At 35.2% G+C, this 19,417-nt stretch overlaps 2 protein-coding genes across 3 annotated transcripts in view; one reads left to right on the top strand and one right to left on the bottom strand.

Moving 5' to 3' along the window:
* Positions 1–834: 834 nt before the first annotated feature.
* On the top strand, positions 835–18,907 carry klhdc8a (kelch domain containing 8A). Of its 2 annotated transcripts, none has more exons than XM_059537826.1 (6): positions 835–1,031; positions 11,699–12,111; positions 13,009–13,173; positions 14,105–14,323; positions 18,354–18,455; positions 18,543–18,907. In XM_059537826.1, exons 2-6 carry the CDS (start codon positions 11,736–11,738, stop codon positions 18,743–18,745), a joined length of 1,065 nt encoding a protein of 354 aa, XP_059393809.1. In that variant the 5' UTR covers positions 835–1,031; positions 11,699–11,735; the 3' UTR covers positions 18,746–18,907. The 2 variants fall into 2 exon arrangements, with proteins under 2 accessions (XP_059393809.1, XP_059393810.1); XM_059537827.1 differs by lacking the exon at positions 835–1,031 and adding an exon at positions 4,141–4,276.
* The window catches only part of snrpe (small nuclear ribonucleoprotein polypeptide E), a 148,066-nt gene continuing 134,803 nt past the window's right edge, over positions 6,155–19,417 (bottom strand). The window contains exon 6 of the transcript XR_009427414.1: positions 6,155–6,167. The gene's annotated coding sequence lies outside the window, so the exon portion shown is untranslated. The remainder of the gene's footprint in view (positions 6,168–19,417) is intronic.

Here is a 19,417-nt window from a genome sequence, read left to right as displayed (position 1 = left end):
ATTTGTTTTTTATTATAAATCACACACACACACACACACATACAATTTATAAGTTACATGAAAAAAATGTAACAATGTGGTAGATATTTTGTTTAGTGTTGACACAATAAAAATCTATTTTAATTAACTTAATTTATTAAACTAAATGAATTTCGTCCATTTAAGGCAATACTGAATTGTAAAAATATCTAATCACTTCTAATGAAAATTGAATAAAAAAAATAAAAAAATTGAATAAAAAAAATTGAAAATTAGTCCAAATTAATCAACCTTAAATACTTTATCATATGTACAACATTTCTTCTATTTTTAGAATAAGAATTTTTCGAAGTTTACATTTAAAAAAAAATCATTATATATATTAGGCCTACTTAAGAAGTTTGTGTGTGTATATATATATATATATATATATATATATATATATAGTATTCTAGGACATGATCAAGAAACGTCCCTGTTGAGATTCTTTAATTAATAGATAATAATTCCATCTCAACTTCCTATGGGGCGTGGCCAATTTGGTTCGAATTTAAATCTAAAGTGATCCAGTTCTTAAATTCGGAATTTTCCTTAACTGTTCATGTGATAAAGATCAGCTACAACACAAACCCCAAGAGAAACGACTCTTGCAACTTTTCATTTCCTCACAGGGAGCGTCATTTGCGTAGACGTTACCATGAGATGGACTTACAGTATGTAGGTTATCAGACGCACTGGAGCCCCCTTGAGCATTTCTGAAATTAATGTCAGAATGACGAATATGATGAAGGGCTGCGATTAATATTTCATGTATGACCCATATGAGGGAACGCGAGAGGGAGAGAGCAGCAGAGATGCTGAGACGCTGAGCGGGCTTCGGCGGAGCCTGTGCTGCTGCTGCTGCTGCGTGGCGGCTGACAGACACCGAGGCAGAGGGAGTAAGGGAGGGAGGGTCTGTTCCACGCGTGGATTATTATTGCTCCGCATCGCGCTCTATTCATAAGGGAAGCAGCCGAGGAGAATCGGAAGAAACCGAAGCCCAGTCCCGAAAAGTAAGTGATTCATTTCCAAACCTCTGTGATTTAATGTGATGCATGTAGAGTACAGTGTGGTGATCAGGGTTTTCACTGTTTACACTTGACAGCGAGTTACACTTTATATCGCAGTGATACTGTATATTTACTGTAGGCATATTTACTGTATAACTACTGTACTTTGTTATCCATTGTGCGTGTTTTCTGCAATTAATGCAGCTTATAGAATACTGTTTACAGACTCTATTCAAACTTTACTGTGTGGATAATGTCTGAGATGTGTTGTGGTTTAGGCATATGTAAAAAACGTAAGATAAAAGTTTGTTAATCTCCGGTTCACTTTTACTTTGTTTGAATGTTAGCTTATGTGATGGCGCCATCATTGTATTTGCATACTAAATCGCAATTGGTCTTCTTCACTGCATTTATTTGCAAGCATCGCTTATTTTCTTATTTTCTTTATTAAATCGAATTTCATTTTATTATTATTATTATTATTATTATTATTTTCTGTGCTACAAACATTACTGCAAAAAAATCGAAATTGCATACTCTTTGAGTAGGTACTTCTTTTGAGTAGTAAGTACTTCGCAACCATTAAAAAAGTCAAGGCATACTACTGTACAGTACATTAGTCATGTTGTCACTGACATGTGACCTACCTGCATGTGTCGCCTCTCCCGTGGCTTCATGGGATAGTAAATGTCCACTGGAGTAGTACAGTAGGTCAATATTGTACTGCTGTATATAGTAGGGAAGTATGCATATTTGAGTTTAAAAACAGATGTTTCCCAAGCTCTCACAATTTGTTGTGCTAATGTTGTTGTATCTACTAAAGACACATATTTTGAATCCATTGGGGGTCAATAGTGTCACAGACATAACATCCTTTTCAACTTTTTTTAAGTTGATTATCATGCATTGCAAACAGAGAGCTAGGATGTGACATTGATGTTTTGCAGAAAACAGTACCAAAGCCTTAAAACTTTATAACTATAGTTTTTACTGATATCTTATAAACTGCAGTAACAAAGATACTGCTTCATTTTCGATCTGGAATTGAGTGGATTGTGAAAAGTGACTGTTTTATTTCAGAATAGGGTGGGGGTGGAGAGGGGCTGAAAAGTGAGAGGACTTTGCAACTTGCAAAAATGAAAGTTGTTTCAGAAGCAGTGCAAGTTATTACATTTAGAGAAAAAGATTACATTTGTCAAACTCCAAGTCCCAAATTTATATTTAAAGGTGCAATGGGTGATTGTATTAAGAAATATTTTTCAGGACCAAGAAATGTTCGTCCAATCAAAACGCTCGGTCCGAGTGTTTTAATTGGCTTTCCTACCTGCCTGTCAACGTATGTATTAGCATACCTCTGCGCACCCGGTTCGCGCAGACAGGGTACATCATCAGCGCATTCATGCACGCTGTGCAGACAGAGCGAGAATGGCATACAAACATCAATCACCCCATCTTCCTTCCTGGTATTGTAGTACTTTTAAAGTTTTCTCACCGGTGAATGACACATGATGTAACCCAGCGGTTCCCAATTCCAGTCCTTGCCCCCCCAAGCACAACCCACTCCAAGTCCCAAATTTATGTTCTAAAATGTCTTTCCAAGCCATACATTTTGGTTGAGAGAAAACAGATTTTTTTAAGTTAGCATAACATTACTGTTAGCATAACATTAGTCAATGTTGTTGGAATGCCTCCTTTTACCACATTTGAAGCCCTTTTTGCATACTTAACTATTTTTTAATTTAAAGCTGCAGTCCGTAACATTTTTTATTCTCAAAATTTACAAAATTAATATAATAGGCGAATACATCATGAATCCATTTTCCTTATCCTGAATCACTACCGTACACCTACAGTACAACAAGTTTTTATATTATAATTATTTCACAACTGGTACTGGTACTGGAACCACTGCAGAGTAACCCAGTACCTGCATGATTCTTCATAGACATAAACAAAGAGAAGTAGCTCTACAATGACTAGTAGTCTACAATGTTCTTCTGCAAGACACACACAGTTCCGTTTATTAACCGCTAGAGTGCCACAAGTTTCAGACTGCAGCTTTAAAATAATAACTGTGTGCAATATGACCAAGAACATGCATTCAGAAAGTGAATAGGGTTCATTCTGACCTTAAGGTAACTTTTGTCAGTGTACCTGTGAATGTCAGGCGGACTACAGTAACTGAATTGGACGTTAGTAGGTCAAATGGAAAATAGAGCAGTACTAGTAAGCTACTTTTGCTTGAGATCTCTCACCCTTTGGTAAAGATGTCACACCTTCATTTACGACGACAAGACTTTAAGTATGGATCGCATTCGTCTACCTGAAAGGTCACAGCCTTTGCGAGCAGTCAGTCAGCCTTCTCATTTGAATGCAGCGGATAATGTGTATTAAAGGTCAGAGCACTTTGACTCGCAGCTCTCTCGCAGGGCATCTTCAAAAAGGGGAATATTTGCTCTGCAAGCTTTCCCCCCAAAGCTCAGACTAGCCAATTTCGGAAGACTGTTTCAGCTTGCTTTAAACCGCGACTGCATAATGTCCACCCGCTCCAAATATTAACTGTCTGCAGCATTGACTGCCTGCCAAGTTTTCAGAGACGAGCTTCAGTGATTTCTCGCCATACTGGTGTCTTTAAACACCGCGGGGGAATAGTCGGTCTGCTGATTAAGGAACCGCGGCCTTGGACTCATTCATATTGTAGGAAGGTATTTCCATAGCAATTAGCTATGAGACCTTTTGGCTCTTGCTTTAGAGAAATACATCCCCAGCTCCCATTTGTAATCGTCCTGCCGAATCCTCATTCGGACCAGTCTCATCCATATTGTTATCCCACTGCATTTATATTCAAATGGCCCACTGAAGGCCTTCGTAATTGAATCTAATCCACTTGGTTTGATCAAAGGCCTTTTACAGGAGTCACAGTTTAATTTGTTGAATCAATAGAGCAGCTATGGTTTTGTCCATGACTGACCTAGATTTCTCTGGGTTTTATTACACGGCCTAAGTTAGCTGGCTTTTTTGGGAAAGCGTGTTGCAGGGAGTTTCGAATATAAAATCGTCACGGGAAGACAAACGCGTTTTATGTAATCCTCCAGGGAACGGCGATGGCAGAGTTGCATTATGTTCTGTATCATGCGCTCGTGTGCTGAATTCAGGGTTGCTATGGAAATGATCTGCTCTGCTACAGTTGTCATTGGCCAGACAATGAGCACAAACGATTAAGGAAGCAGCAGATGAATAAAGAAGAGGTCAGGTATAGTATTCTCCCATTTAGCTCTGTTATATCATGATCCTTTGATACTAGCCGTGGGAGGTGGGAGCAAAATTAGATTGCAGGGGAGCTGTTTTATATCAAGATGATATATTATATATCACAATATAGATTTTGTTTGTTTTTGCTTCTTGCTGGAAATTTAACGTATAGCTTTATATATTAAATAACCATGTGGTGATGCCTATTTTTAGGTATTGCAGTGAGATACTTTACAAATGAGAAGTGCTTTCTCTCTAATGGTTATTTTTTTCTTTTTATTTGGAACTTTGTGGTGAAAAGTTAAAAGATTCACATTGTGTAATGCTTTAAAAATTACTAATTGTAAGAGCCTTATTTCGTTTAAATCTTGTGCATTTAATACATGTTATATTTAAATATTTCTGAAAACTTTGTAATTGAGGTTTCTGTTATATATCTTTATGATAGTGACATCATTCTGTGAAGGAATGTTAATTTTTGACACTCTCTAAGTGAGTGAAAATAGAGCTTAATATACTGGTTTAATATGAAGGAAATTTCCATTTTTCTCAGGTGTTTTGAATGACATATTTTGAATTACGCATTGTATTATGTTGTGTTTTAGAGTCAAAGGTAATAATAGAGGTAGGTGATATGACCAAAATCTTGTGTCACAATATGTGTAATTTTATTTCATGGTAACAGTATAGTTATAGTAAAGTTGTCTTTATGATATTAAAAATTTTGATACCATAGAAATTTCATAATTCTTGTCACCAGTGTCAATATCACAGAAAACTACAAATAAAATAAAAATTTAGCTCACTGAAGACAGTCAGAGATTAAGATGACAAGTAACAGGACAAAATAAATGTATTGCTTCCATTGTCCTCATTTGTAGTTTGCTTTGTATAAAAGTGTCTGCTAAATCACTAAATGTAAATGTAAAAAAACTACAGTAGAACAAATAACTAAGAAATCCTAGATACATTGTATAAAGTAATCAAATGTATAAACACACTGTATACATTCTTCACTGTGTATTTCTTCTTATTAAAGTTACAAAAATGATTTAGTCAAGAGCAGTGAGCAGTTTTCTCTCTTTTGCTGTTTGATTAACATAAATGACATATGCAAATAGAATGCTGCGAATATTAGGAATATTAAACTGCTGTCACTTTAAGAGCTGCCCAGATCCAATATATTTTTACACATGCACTTTCTGTCTCAGCTGTTTGTTTTTAAACCACAATGCTTAAAAACACGTGCAAGCAATCTGTTTTCATGACCATGTGGCACAGCAAGACCACATGAGCCTGTAACCAAGAAAGAGATCATAGACCAAAATCTCTACTGATTAAAAAAAAATCTACCAGTTTTCTGTTTTTGTATATAGTACAGAAGTATATTAAATCGGAATCATCGTTTTTTCCAGTTTCCAGTAAATTATGTTAATAAACAATTTCATTCTAAAATGTAATTTATTCCTATGATTAACCAGCATTTACAAAAAATTAGCCTAATTTGTTTTAGTGTTTGCAGTCGGGTGTACATTCTTATCACATCAGAAGCCTTTTTTTGTGTCATTTTTCACTTATAGATAAAATATATCTATATCTATATATCCACATATGAAGCTCATATAGTGATCCTTAGTACTATGCACTTGTAAAAATAAAGAAAATTTATTGCCATCAATGGTTCCATGAAGAACCTTAAACACCCATGGAATCTTTCCATTGCACAAAGGTTCTTTATAATGGAAAAATCCCTCAGACTATTTTAAAAGGTCTTTTTTCAATACAAAATAAATGGTTCTTTTAAGAACTGTTCACTTGAAGCTTCTTTGGGGAACCTAAAATTTATTTTCTATGGCAATGCTGCAAAAGCTTCCTTTATTTTTAAGAGTGTAGCAAATTTTCTAACCGCTGACACATTTCTATCATCACACAATTTTTGTCTTATTTGACACTGAAAGCAAATGTAAATTGAAAAAGAAGATGGAACAGAGAATCCCCCATAGAACTATAACAACGCTCGGCAGATAAACCCTCATCCCCAGGATCCAGGATCATTTTGTTCTGATTAAGAACCGCACTTTTGTGGACTTTAGAGTTGGTGCTGTTTGAATTCTGGGAGGCTAATTAAATAGAAGTTGATAAATGCTTACCAGCTGGGACCTTATGGATTCACCGGAGGAGGGAATGACAAGAAGACCTTAAATGGATAATTTGCGTAAAGTCTATTGGATGATACTCGCAACTAATAGCGCAGGTTAGAATACAATGAGGTGCAGAATTAAGCCTAAGTTATGTATTGGGGATGGGAGACTAACTAATTAAAAGTTTGAAAAGGATGCACACTGATTGTAAATGACTTCGGTGGGTGCTCGTAGGCCTACTGTTGATCTCAAGCTGTTCGAGCAGTTAATTAACCAAAAATAGAAGACGTGGTGGAGCAAATCATTACAGATTGCAATTAATGCGATTTGCAAGGCATGCCAAGAGTGAGCAATCCTGCTTCGTTAACGAGAACGTCAGCTCGGGTCAAAGGGGTAAGATCGCTGTGATTTTTGTTTGTTTGTTAATACATCATTAAAAGCGAAGAAGGCTTCGACGCAGAAACCCCGGTTCCCGTATCTTGAGATCATTTCATTGTTTCTATGGCAACCCATCTCTGCATACCGAGTCGAAGGGGGGGAAGGAAAAACGAGACTTGAGAAATGTGTCTTTCCTTGAGCTTTCTTTTAAGTTTCTGTCTACTCTTGGGTGAGGTGTATGACAGCTTGGCCTGTAAATGATGGTGGAGATAGCCGAAACCCCAGGTGAAAGACTGCGATTGGAATACAAAGGCAGGGAAAGAAAGGCAGAGGGTTGGACTCTGAGGAAAAAACCTTCTCATCTCAACTCGCCTTTGACAGTCAATTTACATCTGAGAATATCTCCCCAAGATACAGCTCGGCTTCGTGGCTCTTTGTAATTGTTACGTGAAACATTTATTTAAATCTGAACTGATAATCTACACTACAAACGGGCTTCAAAAAAGTATGTTTTTGTCGGTGACTGAACATCACACAGCTAATTGGAAACAGATCCATTTTTTCACATTCGAGGGGGATTTTATCGTAGGATCAAGGAATTTTAGGGGATTGTCTTTTAAAAAGCATAAAAAAAGGCTGGTTAACCAATGGAGGCTTGCTGGTTAGACTGGATAAAAAGCTTAAAAGTTAAAAAGATCTTTACCTATTCATGTGTTTTTTTTGTGGTTTTTTTCATGTTATGAGTTTCATTTGCATATCAACTTAATCTTTTTCTTAAAACATTTTATTCTGAGTTTTGAAGCAACCTTGATCTCCTGGAAGAGTGCTTAGTAAAACAATATATATTTTTTTTTCACATTTTTATATATTTTAAAATGTATATTTTTCATATTAAAGATACAAATGTTATATATATATATATATATATATATATATATATATATATATATATATATATATATATATATATATATATATATATATAACGCATAGGTGCATTAAATTGGTCAAAAGTAATAGTAAAAATATGTATGATGTTACATTTATTTCAAATAAATACTGGTCTTTTGAACTCAAACAATTCTTAAAAAAATAGTAGGCAAATGTTTTCAATCATAAATCTATAAACAAATATATGATTAATTAAATATCTGTTTTTCATTATTACAAACTAAATAAAAAATAAAATGTAGTAAATATTGCAGCCAAACGAATGTTTTCTGAAGAATCATGTGACACAATCATTTCAAATCATTTCAAAATACTACTGCTTTTACTGTATTTTCGATCAAATAAATGCAGCTTTGGTGACAGGATTTGTAAAGTTTGAGGGATTTCTCTTATAACATGATGTTTCTCAATCTCTTAGAATCGATTGCTCCCCTTTGTCTATGTTTGATGTTTAATATACTTAAGGAACGGGATTTTTGGTCCTGTGAGCACCCTCAAGATGGCAATATGTTGAAAGAAAATGAGAAAGTCTGACAGAGTTAGTGATATTTTGAACCTGTGTGCCTGCCCAGGAGAAAGAGACACTGAGAGATCAGCTCATTTTACACTGTGATTGGACTTGATGAAGTGTTCACCACTCTCAGGGGTCTCTGTGTAGTTAACACAATCTCTAGAGGCCCAGAGCTCTCCACCTGTAATAAGCCAGTTTAATCGATAATATCTGATGGCTTACAATAAGAACAGAGTGGCCAAACACTTCTACTCAGTGATCAACTTTTCAGAGAAGCCCATCAGAGACTCGCCATCCACCTGAACGGCTACAAATGGCACTGAGATGGAAACATTTCTGAATGAAGGTCCTGTCAATTTTCACACTTTCTGATGACTAGAAATGTAGGCTAATTACAGTAGCAACACTATTTTTACTTTACTACAGTTGTCAGTAGTGTGGCAGTAGCACAACTCTTTTCATAGTAATGTCATTTTAGCAGTTCAGTTTGTTTCTGCTTTTTTCCTTTTTTAACACCACATTGAATCATAAAATGCAAGCAACCAGAAGACTTTTGATATAAATGAAACCTGATCCAGAGACAGAGATGAGCTTTCATTGGTAGATGGAATTAGTGCTAAAAAGGCATGGACACAGTCATTTTTGCACCTGATTATTGACTATGTATTTCTAGGAGTTTTCCTTTGAGATGCAAAATTTATGGGAGGAGAGTATTAAAATGAATCACACAATGATTTACTAACATTTGCGCTTGTCAAATTACTGGTAGTATTTAACGCCCAAAAAGCATCTTAAAGCAGGTGGAAATTTAAGCTGCTCTTGGTAGATTGAGCTGGTCATTATGGAAATAATCTGGCTGCGTCTGTGTTCTTTAATGTGCACAGTGTAATAAAATCACACATAGAATTTTTTCCTCCCATCGGGACTTTTATGGAATTGTGCTCTAACGCTAATTTACGTTTACATTTACATTTAGTCATTTAGCAGACGCTTTTATCCAAAGCGACTTACAAATGAGGACAATGGAAGCAATCAAAAACAACAGAAGAGCAATGATTTATAAGTGCTATAACAAGTCTCAGTTAGCTTAACACAGTATACGTAGCCAGGGCTTTTAAATAATATAATAAATAAAAAGAAAGAAAACCGATAGAATAGAAAAAGAATAGAGCAAGCTAGTGTTAGAGGTCTTTTTTTTTATAATTGTATAATAGATAAAAAGAAAATAGAAAAAATACAAAAAGATTATAAAGGTAGTTAGATTTTTATTTTTATTTATTTGTTTTACTCTGTTTATGGAATGTCCCCTAATATGTGAGCTACTTTGTTTGTCCAGTTCTTGGTAAAAAAAAAAAATGGTTTTAAAGATTAAATTAAAAGATTAAATTCCTATTTCAGGTTTATGTTTTAATATTTTGTTAAATGCTCGATTTCCTTTATGTCAATTCATAATATGTATTGCATTTTGATGTATTATAATTTTTTTTATGTAGTGTAAAAAATTATGAACTATTTCAAAAATACACTTGATCAAAAATACAATTAAAAACTATTTATATTGTAATATATATAACTATATATATTGTAATATTTTATAAAAATTTAAAATATTTTTATTTCACATTAATAATAATAATAATATATATATATATATATATATATATATATAAAATTATCATTTTGGATATGTATTATTAAATGTTTTATTTTTAATTTTATTTTGTTTTCTTTCTTTCTTAAATTTTTTGTAAAATATAATATAAATATAATTTATGTATTTTTTATTAAAAAATTATTTAAAAAAAATGGGGGGGGGGGGGTTGTGATGCATTTTATCCCAGATTCCTTCAAAGAACAGCTTATTTACTTTTTGTGATTTCTTGTCACTTGATGAATTTATTACAACCTTGCTAAATAAAAACAAATAATTAAAAGTACACCAAACAACTGAAAATAGTTCAGATGGACTCTAATTTACATCAGTTACACAGTTTCCCTACAGTGGAGAGAGGATGTTTTCAAGCAAGGGTCAGATTGAGATGATTCCTTTCACATAATGAAGCATCTTTGTTGTGTTCATTTAAAAACAAACAGGTTATTCAATAATAATTGGATTTCACTTTGAAGCTAATATGTGGTTTGTTGACATCTGCTTACGTGATTAGCTGCAATTCTTCAATTTTTTTCCCTGTTATGTTTAAGTCTTGTGCTCAAGTGATGGTTTGTAAGTGAAGGTGACCTGTCGTTCAGGAAGCATGGGAATGGTTTCTCGAGGAAAGACGGGGACTTAGGGAGATGAAGACCACAGTTGCTTGGATACTGAATGCTAAGCCGCGGTACAACAGCCCGCTTCAAGCTCATTGTGTACACAGCTGAGGAGAGAAGAACAGTTGTGTGAAATTGGTTGCATCAATTGAATCAAGTGATGATGCTATTCTGGGCCGTCTTCCATATCTCTGCCTCCACTTGGAGGAAAATAGAACACAAAAAAAGTGTTTGCATAACTTAAGCCATGGACTTCACAGCCATAAATAACACAAAATGTGCCTTTCTTTGTTTGCTTGGATACATAATGTAACAACTGTGAGCTTTTCTTTCTTGGCTGAAGTCTTTGATATGCATTAACTGTCTGTAATTAGTTCCTGTATTATTTGGCTTAATATGATTACACAATAATTGTAGCGCTGTAATAAATAGTGCTTTGTATATAAAATTGTGCTAAAGGGAAAACAAAAACAAGCTTTAATTACATTACGTATAAACTATACTATGATAGTCAACATGAAATAAACATGTATTTACTTTATGAAATGCATTGTGTATATATATATATATATATATATATATATATATATATATATATAGCACTAAGGAAATAATTTGGCTAATATTTGATTGTTGGTTCACACTGCATTTTAAGGGCCAGTTTTTGCCATTAACGAACCACAAACTACGACATTTGCCTCAATAAACTTCTTATTTGCTGCTTATTAATAGTTAAGTATTAATAAACAGCCAATATTTAAATAAAAGGCATGCTTATAAGCAACTAGTTAGTAGTGAGAATTGGTCCCTATACTAAAGTCTTAATGATTGTTGAATAAGAAATGGACAAATTAATCAGTAATCAAGACTGTTTGCCCTAAGAGCATTGGCAATAACATACATTAGTGAATACTAAATAGAACAGGCTGGAAAAGTGCACCACACTCCTGTGAAGTCTCATATATATTCAGAGATGTTATGAGATGAGTCAAGCACCATATCCCAGTCAGCCGTGGGAATAGTAGGCGATAGTATGAGAATATATGGACATCGCGAATGTTGTAATCACATTGTCATAATTGCTGTATGAATCACACACAGTGGATACAGCAGTGACTACTAAACTTCAAAGCTACTGAAGATGTGGGCTGAATGTAGAGTTTGTTTTACAGGAGCTGACGTGAGGAAGCACAGCGAACGGTCGGGGTGATGACGGTGCCCTCAGCCCATGAGTTTCACTGGCAGAGCCTGGCATGTCTATCCAGCGCCCGCGTCTATCACTCATTGGCTGATGTCGGGGGGCAGCTGTATATGGTGGGGGGTTGTGATGCTTCGGGGCGACCCACCAGCGCTCTCGAGCTCTACTCCCCTGAGGTGGACCGCTGGCTCAGTCTCTCTCCGATGCCCACGCCGAGAGCCGGGGCGGCGGTGGCTGTCTTAGGTAAGCAGCTGCTGGTGATCGGGGGAATGGGGAAGGACCAGCGCCCCCTGAAGGCCGTGGAGGTGTATAACACAGAAGAAGGCAAATGGAGGAAGAGGTGCTCACTCAGAGAGGCGTCCATGGGGCTCTCTGTCACTGTTAAAGGTAAAAAAAAAAAAACTTATTTTATAATCAATATGGAGTGGTGTTCACTACAAATATAGTCAGTTATTCAATGAAAATGCAAGGACTTTGATTTTATTCATGTAAACTGAATTATGCTTATTTAATATCTTACATTTATTTGATCTATATATTAATAATATATTAATGGATAGTGAAAAGTGTCTCTATATTACAATTTGAAGAGAAATGTCCAAAAACAATTAAAATTCGGATGAAATGTTGTGACGATAAAATATACATAAATGTAATAAATGTATATTTTATGCACTGAAAAAGTTGTAAGATTTTCTTAAACAATTTTCACTCAGAAATTGCTAATAAACTTAAAGATTTAGAAAAGAAACAACAATTAGCTTTAAATTATACAATAATCTTTGTTTTACTTATCCCTGAACTATTTTTGAAACTTTTTGAACTGTTTTTGAACAAAGTACAATTGAAATTATATTAGAAAACAAAGATTATTGTATAATTCAGTGTTAAACTGTTGTATCTTTTCTAATTATTTGTAAAGTTTTCTAGCAATGTTTGAGTGAAAGATGTTTCAAAGAAAACCCTTTTTCGATGTATAAAATATACTTTTTATTTCATTTGGAATAATATGTACTGATGTTTTATGCAAAATAAAAAAGAATGTTTATTAAAGAATGAAATAAATGGTTTTATTTCATGTTGACTTTAAACAAACAAAAAAAACAACATGTCAATCACTTTAAATAGTCACCTCTATTTAGTGGCAGTTCTGTCAGCGCATGACATTTAAAGCATTTATTTATTGTTTACTTGACATTGTATTTGACACTGTAAGACTGTTTTGTTCAAGAGTTCTTTGTTGTAAATAAAGACCTTGATTTGACTCGCTTCACCTCTGTTCAGACGGCAGAGCTCTTGCTGTTGGGGGAATGGGAGCAGACCTCCTGCCTAGAAGTATTCTCCAGCAGTACGACCTTCGCAAGGACGTGTGGGCGCTCCTTCCGGCCATGCCCACCCCGCGCTACGATACCAGCGTCTGCCTACTGGGCTCCAAGATCTACGTGGCAGGTTTGCTGAGCAGAGAGAATCCTTGTGTATCTGCAATCTACCCTTGAGCATTAAATACTTTACGTCTGTGTGTGTGTTCCTGACCTCGCTGTAGCTTTGGGGACAACACTGCTGAAAATGTCTCCTGAAGTTTGCCAAATCTGAACAAAATTAATTAATAAGAGGGTTTCTACAGGTCTTAGAAAGTCTTCTACAAATTAAGGCCTTAAAAAGGTCTCAAAAATGGAGCAGTAGGTTGTAATTCATAAAGTCATAGCATTACATTTTGCATATACTGTTAGTTTTGTCTTGTTTTCCAAATATCTATATCCTCAAGATACATTTACATGAGGAAATGAAGATATTAGGTCATTTTCTGAGAATCTGAACAAAACTAATTGGGTTTATACTTACCCAAGAACAAATATCCATCACTTGAGTAGGAAAACTTGTTTTCCTTTGAATTTTTCTGTGCCCACTGGCAGATATTTGCTCTTGTTTTAAAGTTTCTCTGAGAACAAGACTTATTATCTTACATCATTTTGCTTATCAAGTAAATGTGTCTTTATTTAAAAGTCTTTAGGCATTTGCAATGGAATATAACACAGAAATACTAAGGAAAAGCATTATTTTTTTTGTTTGCAGTGTGTTACAATGAAAAATATTTCAATATTCTAGCAGTTTTTTGTAAAGTGTTTTTTTGTATATTTGGCAAAACTGTTTCTAATACAACTTCTTTATTCCCTAGGCATTTGTATTTAGATAACATATTGATATAATTGGTTATCTTTATAATTTGCCTTTATAAAACATGCGAAAAACCTGAAATAAAATACAACTCCAAACGATAAACTAAAACATAATTGGCTTATAAAATTTGTGTTTACTTCTAAATATGCCTGCTTCACCATGCAAAAATGACCATTTACCATCAATACCTGTGTTCCTTCAGGAGGACGTCAGTGTAAGCGTTTGGTGAAGGTATTTGAGGTCTTTGACATGGAAAGCCGTACCTGGTCCTCTCTACCCAGCCTGCCTTGTAAGAGATCTTATTCTGGGGTCTTGTGGGACAGCGCTGGGCGTCTCTGCTGGTTGGGAGGGCTCAGACAAGGAGGAATACACCAAAGGTCCAAGTTTACCAAGAATGTTAACATTTTTGACACCAACCAAGGTAAATTAGCTAGACATGCCAACAGCATGAGTACAACTATGTCTCTCATATTTCCATCCAAATGACCATTAATTCAGATAGAACAAACCCAAACTTCAAATTGATGCTACAAAATGGTTAAAGGGTTAGTTCACCAACAAATTAAAATTACCCAATGATTTACACACCTTCAAGCTATCTTAGGTGTATGACCTTATTCGTTCAGACAAATACAGTCAGAGTTTTATTATAAAATTTCTTTGCTCTTCCAAGCTTTATAATGGCGGAGAATGGGGGTCGAGATTTTGGAGGCCCTAAAAGTGCATCCATCCATCAAAAAAGTGCTCCACACAGCTCAAGGGAGTTGATAAAGACCTTTTGAAGTGAAGCGATGTGTCTGTATTAAAGAAAAAAATCCAAATTTAAAACTGTCATACACACGTTCACCAAAGAGTGCATGGCAAGAGTATCATCATCAAATCGTGGAGCAGTTGTCATTTTTAGGTGAACTATCCCTTTAAATTGTATACGGTCAGATTTGGGATTAATCCGATTTTTTTTTTTTTTTTAAATTCGTAATTTTTATCTGTTTATTTCAAATAAATGCTATTCTTTTGAGTTTCATATTCATCAAAGAATCCTGAAAACATATACAGTACGGCTTTCATAAAAATGTTAAGCAGCTTAACTGGAAGACTGGAGTAATGATGCTGAAAATTCAGCTTTGCATCACAGTAATAAATTACATTTTAAAATATATTGAAGTAGAAAATATTTCAGACTACTTACTTTTATTATTATTATAATTATTATCATTATTATTATTATTATTATTATTATTATTATTATTGGTCAAATAAATGCAGCCTTGGTGAGTGTAAAATAAATCTTGCAAAAGATTGTGTTGATAAATAGGTTAATAGTGTATTTTATTCACATTGCCATGTTGAAAAAGGTCTGAAAGATTGTCAAAACCCCAATAAAATTAATATCCTAGACCAGCTTAAGCAGGCCCGGAGACTAACTAATACCATTAAACCATCTTAGGCTGGTTTAATATGTTTGTTTTTTTTCACAGGGTTTTCAGCACACAGTGCATTGCACAAATAGGCTTAGTGTTGAAACTCTGGGAATACTGTAACCTGTGAATATAAGCACCAAATTAAATCAGCTCTGCTTATGCATGTGGCATGAAACAGACCTTAGTTGTAATCTGTGAAATATCCAAGAAAAATTGTTTTAGCTGTTGAATGCATATCAGCAAAAATGTTTTTAACGCACAAATATATTAGTAATCTCGATAACTGTTCCCTTTTTATTAGATTTTTTTTTCTCAGATTAACCCAAAAAAAAGGAGGGTGGAAAGATACAAGGTGTGACAAAACGTAAGACCTGCTGAAATGAGTTATTGATTTCTCTCCAGCTTCTCACGCTTTTTCTTCCTCTGCATCATTTCCGCTCAAATTTGATCTTTTCTAATCAGATTTAGCAGATGGGAAAATGTGACTTTTTTGCCCCCGAGGGCAATAAGAAAAGTTCCTATCGTGAGTGGGCACCGAGGAGGTCATCTCGAACAACTGAACTTTGCACACTGCTGTGTGAATCATTTCTCTCTTTTTTAATTATTCCATTACTGGCACATGTGTCAGTCAACAGGTGCGTGAGCCAACGTTCACAGAGCAGCACGAGGGATTAAGCCTCGCTATCTAATTTCCTTCTGCCCAGATCCGCCACTGGCAATAGAGCCTCTGCGTACAAGTCTCCCTGTCTAATATAACTAGGCGATAAGATCATGGGATAGTAAGGGGGCGTTAAATGATGCTGTTCAGAAACACATTGTCATCCCTTAACCAGAGCTCATCCTGATAGATAGTTGAGCCCATCTGCTCTTTTGTCTTAACACTGGCTGCCATGAAGAGGGTTATATCCCGAGAAAATCACAGTTCTAGGCGAGATGGATGTGCTCTTTATTAAACATCCAACTTGACACTGTATACTTGCTAACTGAGCAGCGGTAGACCCGGAACAGCAGGTTTTTATAACTTTATGCCAAATGAACAGGCACCAGGATGGACTCCACCACCTGTTTGAAGGGAATATGAGTTTGCATCTGAATAAAAAGCATGCTTGGCATCAGAAAAAGTGAAAGGGCATCACAGTTCAATAGAAAAAGCGTCTGATTTTTGGCCAACAACAGAGCGAGCGTTGCACGCCAAGGGCTGAAATCAATATCCTGTCCAAAGCTGACAGACCCTTCATTGCTCATTCAAGTCGGACACTTTGATCCTGATCCAAATTGCCAAATTAGCAGCAAAACATCAATAAATGATTTAACTAAAATCAACTGAGAAAAACAAACTCAGCGAGCATCCTTGTTGTCCACTGACTACATAGGCAGCTAACTTTAAAGCAGCTTCCTGGATGAATATTGCATAAGGTCTTTAAATACCATAAAGTGAACATAGCAGCTAATTTAGGGGGCGAGAAGCACCCACTTATAGAAAAGAACATCTGACTGACATGTAAAGCAAACAACCACAGTTTGTCTACCTTTTTACAGTACGTAACTTAAAAAAAAATTTTACAGCAATGTCAGCATGATGCTAAATGAATGATGTTAGAACTATTGGGTAGAAAATAATTACTGGGTCAGTTTTATTTAGGATGATCTTTTTTTCAAATAAATAAATATATAAATGGACACACATATCAGAGAGGCAGTGCATCCTCAAAATATTGAATAAGAAAAAAATCACAGTACAAAATAAAGCAACACTGACATTACAAAATATAACTGTATTTTTTATATATATATATATAAATCACTAGTTTTTCCACAAAAAAAAACATTTAGTTTACACATAGTTTTTTTTAATTGTCTGTACATTCCTAACACTAAACTTATACCATTTTGTTACATCAAGACTTGAAATGGACTGAAAACATGATCCGTGGGGGTTTTAGTGAGTAATTAGTTTGGTGAAACTGAAGGTAAATCATTGTGTCTGTGACCAATATTTACCGAGCTTTGATGACTGCCCTAATGAAAAATAAATGTACTAAAATGTATTTGAAATACATTTATTTAATACCAAGTAGTAATCCAAGTTAAATTATAATTTTTATATCAGTAAGTTTCGAGCGATGTCAGTAAATACTGTTTATATACACATACTGTATGTATGTTTGTGTGTATGTGTGTTACTATCAGAAATAATTAATAATCAATTAATTAATAATTTGCTTGCATGAAAAGATGTGTTGCTCTTGCATTTTGCAATGGTTTTGATCAGTTATATATACATAAGTGCTGTGAGCATCTGTATACATGTCTTAGCAATCAAAAGCTCATCACATGTTTCCCAACAATATATAAACAGACATGGCAGAAAGAGTTGGCATCTCTCAAACACCCATCATTATTCTAATGCCGTTTGTGTGTTGTTAGCTGTGATTGTGCTTTTTGGCTGATTAGGTTGACTGGGAAATGTAAATAATGTGGCAAATTAACATTCTACATCTGTGAAACACAAAAAGCTGCACAGCTCCAACTTCCTTTTCAAAGCAATTAAAGTGTTCTAGCTCAGTAATTTTTTTTAGAAATGGTCCTTGCATTTATTACAGCTAGCCATTGGCTTAGACAGATATTAGATCTGCAAATGGAAAACAGTCTGTCAGCTTTAATCGACAAGCTTGCAGGCTCTAATCTGCAGGAAAGCCCTTTATTTCCATTTCCTCTTTAGACATTTTAGGAAAAGCTGTCAAATAAAACAGTTTCAAATCACATATAAGCCAGTTAATTTTCTTTCACTCGTTGTATAAATCTGATTTATTGTGTCAGATTTTAAATCACACCATGTTAATGGTGAATAGTGTGTAATTTATTCCAAGTTAAAATACTCTCTTGCATCGCATTTTAATGTACAAACTATACGTAAGCCATTGCTAAAATGACATTTTGTAAATTGCTGCTAGTGGTGAAGAAATTACCCACTTCAACTTTAATATTTAGCATTTTATTTTTGTTATTTGTGTCTGTTTTGATTTGTAGGAACTTGGTTGAAATCAGAGGACACCATACCCTTGAAAACCAAGCGAGCAGACTTTGCCGCAGCCATAGTGCGAGGCAGAATGATCGTGGCGGGAGGCCTAGGTATGTACGTTGCATCATAATATATTTATCTACTGCACAGTTGCTGTCACGGTTGGTGTCATCCAAACATCTGCTCTCTTCCTACAGGCCATCAGCCATCAGTGCTGGACACCGTCGAAGCCTTCCATCCCGAAAAAAGAAAATGGGAGAGGCTGTCGCCCATGTCGTCACCACGTTGCTCTGCCTCCAGCATTGTGATCCGTGATCGACTACTGGTAGTAGGAGGTGTCAATCAAGTCCCAAGCTCCGCCCATGAGATTCTGTATGTAAAAGAGGAGGAGATTCTTTAACCATAGAACTTTAGGTTTACACATCAGAAAAAGTTGCCTTCAATGATCAAGTAAAACAAAAAATGTCACGCTAAATGTGTGGTCACGTTTACCATTGCATCGTGAAATTTAGCATCAAAATCCTGTCTGTGCAACTGGGAGTTTCACATGAGGGCGAAAAAGTTCTCGTGAGCTGTGCTTCTTACATATCTACACTATTGACCTCTTTTGCATTTTTGCAAAAAAAATCAAACATAGATTTTGCTTGTACGAATTGGAAAAACTTCTGGGCTTATGCAGCGAATTTTCATAACCAACTTGAATTCTAGCGAAAACTGCCTGAGGAAGTTTATCAGAACCAAGCAGCTTCCTATTGGTCTTACTAACTTCTCTGCACTGGGAACTATATTTGTCCTCATTGCGAAACTCCCAATCATATGGAATAGATTTCGCCAGGAAAATGTTGCTAATGTGACCGCACCTTAAAGCCTGAAATATACTCTACTCAAATACGCAAATGTGAATCATGCAATGCACTCCAAATGCAATAGGCAAAGGTGTAGAGTTTCCTTCAAACATTTGTCTTAAATTTAATTCAGGTAGCTAGCTACAAACGTCAACAGTTTAAATGTAAAATATAATTTTTGCTAGCCCTAGCACATGATTGTCTTCAAACTGTTGCTCCGCCATGAC

Source organism: Carassius carassius, chromosome 44 (genome assembly GCF_963082965.1).
Source record: "Carassius carassius chromosome 44, fCarCar2.1, whole genome shotgun sequence".
Taxonomy (NCBI): Eukaryota; Metazoa; Chordata; class Actinopteri; order Cypriniformes; family Cyprinidae; genus Carassius; species Carassius carassius.
The sequence above is the reverse complement of the archived record's forward strand: the minus strand, read 5'-3'. Positions and strand labels throughout refer to the sequence as shown.

Bases quoted from the DNA above. Each gene is read 5' to 3' on its own strand.
- klhdc8a (XM_059537826.1), top strand. From the start codon at position 11,736: ATGACGGTGCCCTCAGCCCATGAGTTTCACTGGCAGAGCCTGGCATGT. The intron at 13,174-14,104 runs GTTTGCTGAGCA...GTGTTCCTTCAG, and splicing joins CTCCAAGATCTACGTGGCAG to GAGGACGTCAGTGTAAGCGT. The intron at 14,324-18,353 runs GTAAATTAGCTA...TTTGATTTGTAG, and splicing joins CATTTTTGACACCAACCAAG to GAACTTGGTTGAAATCAGAG.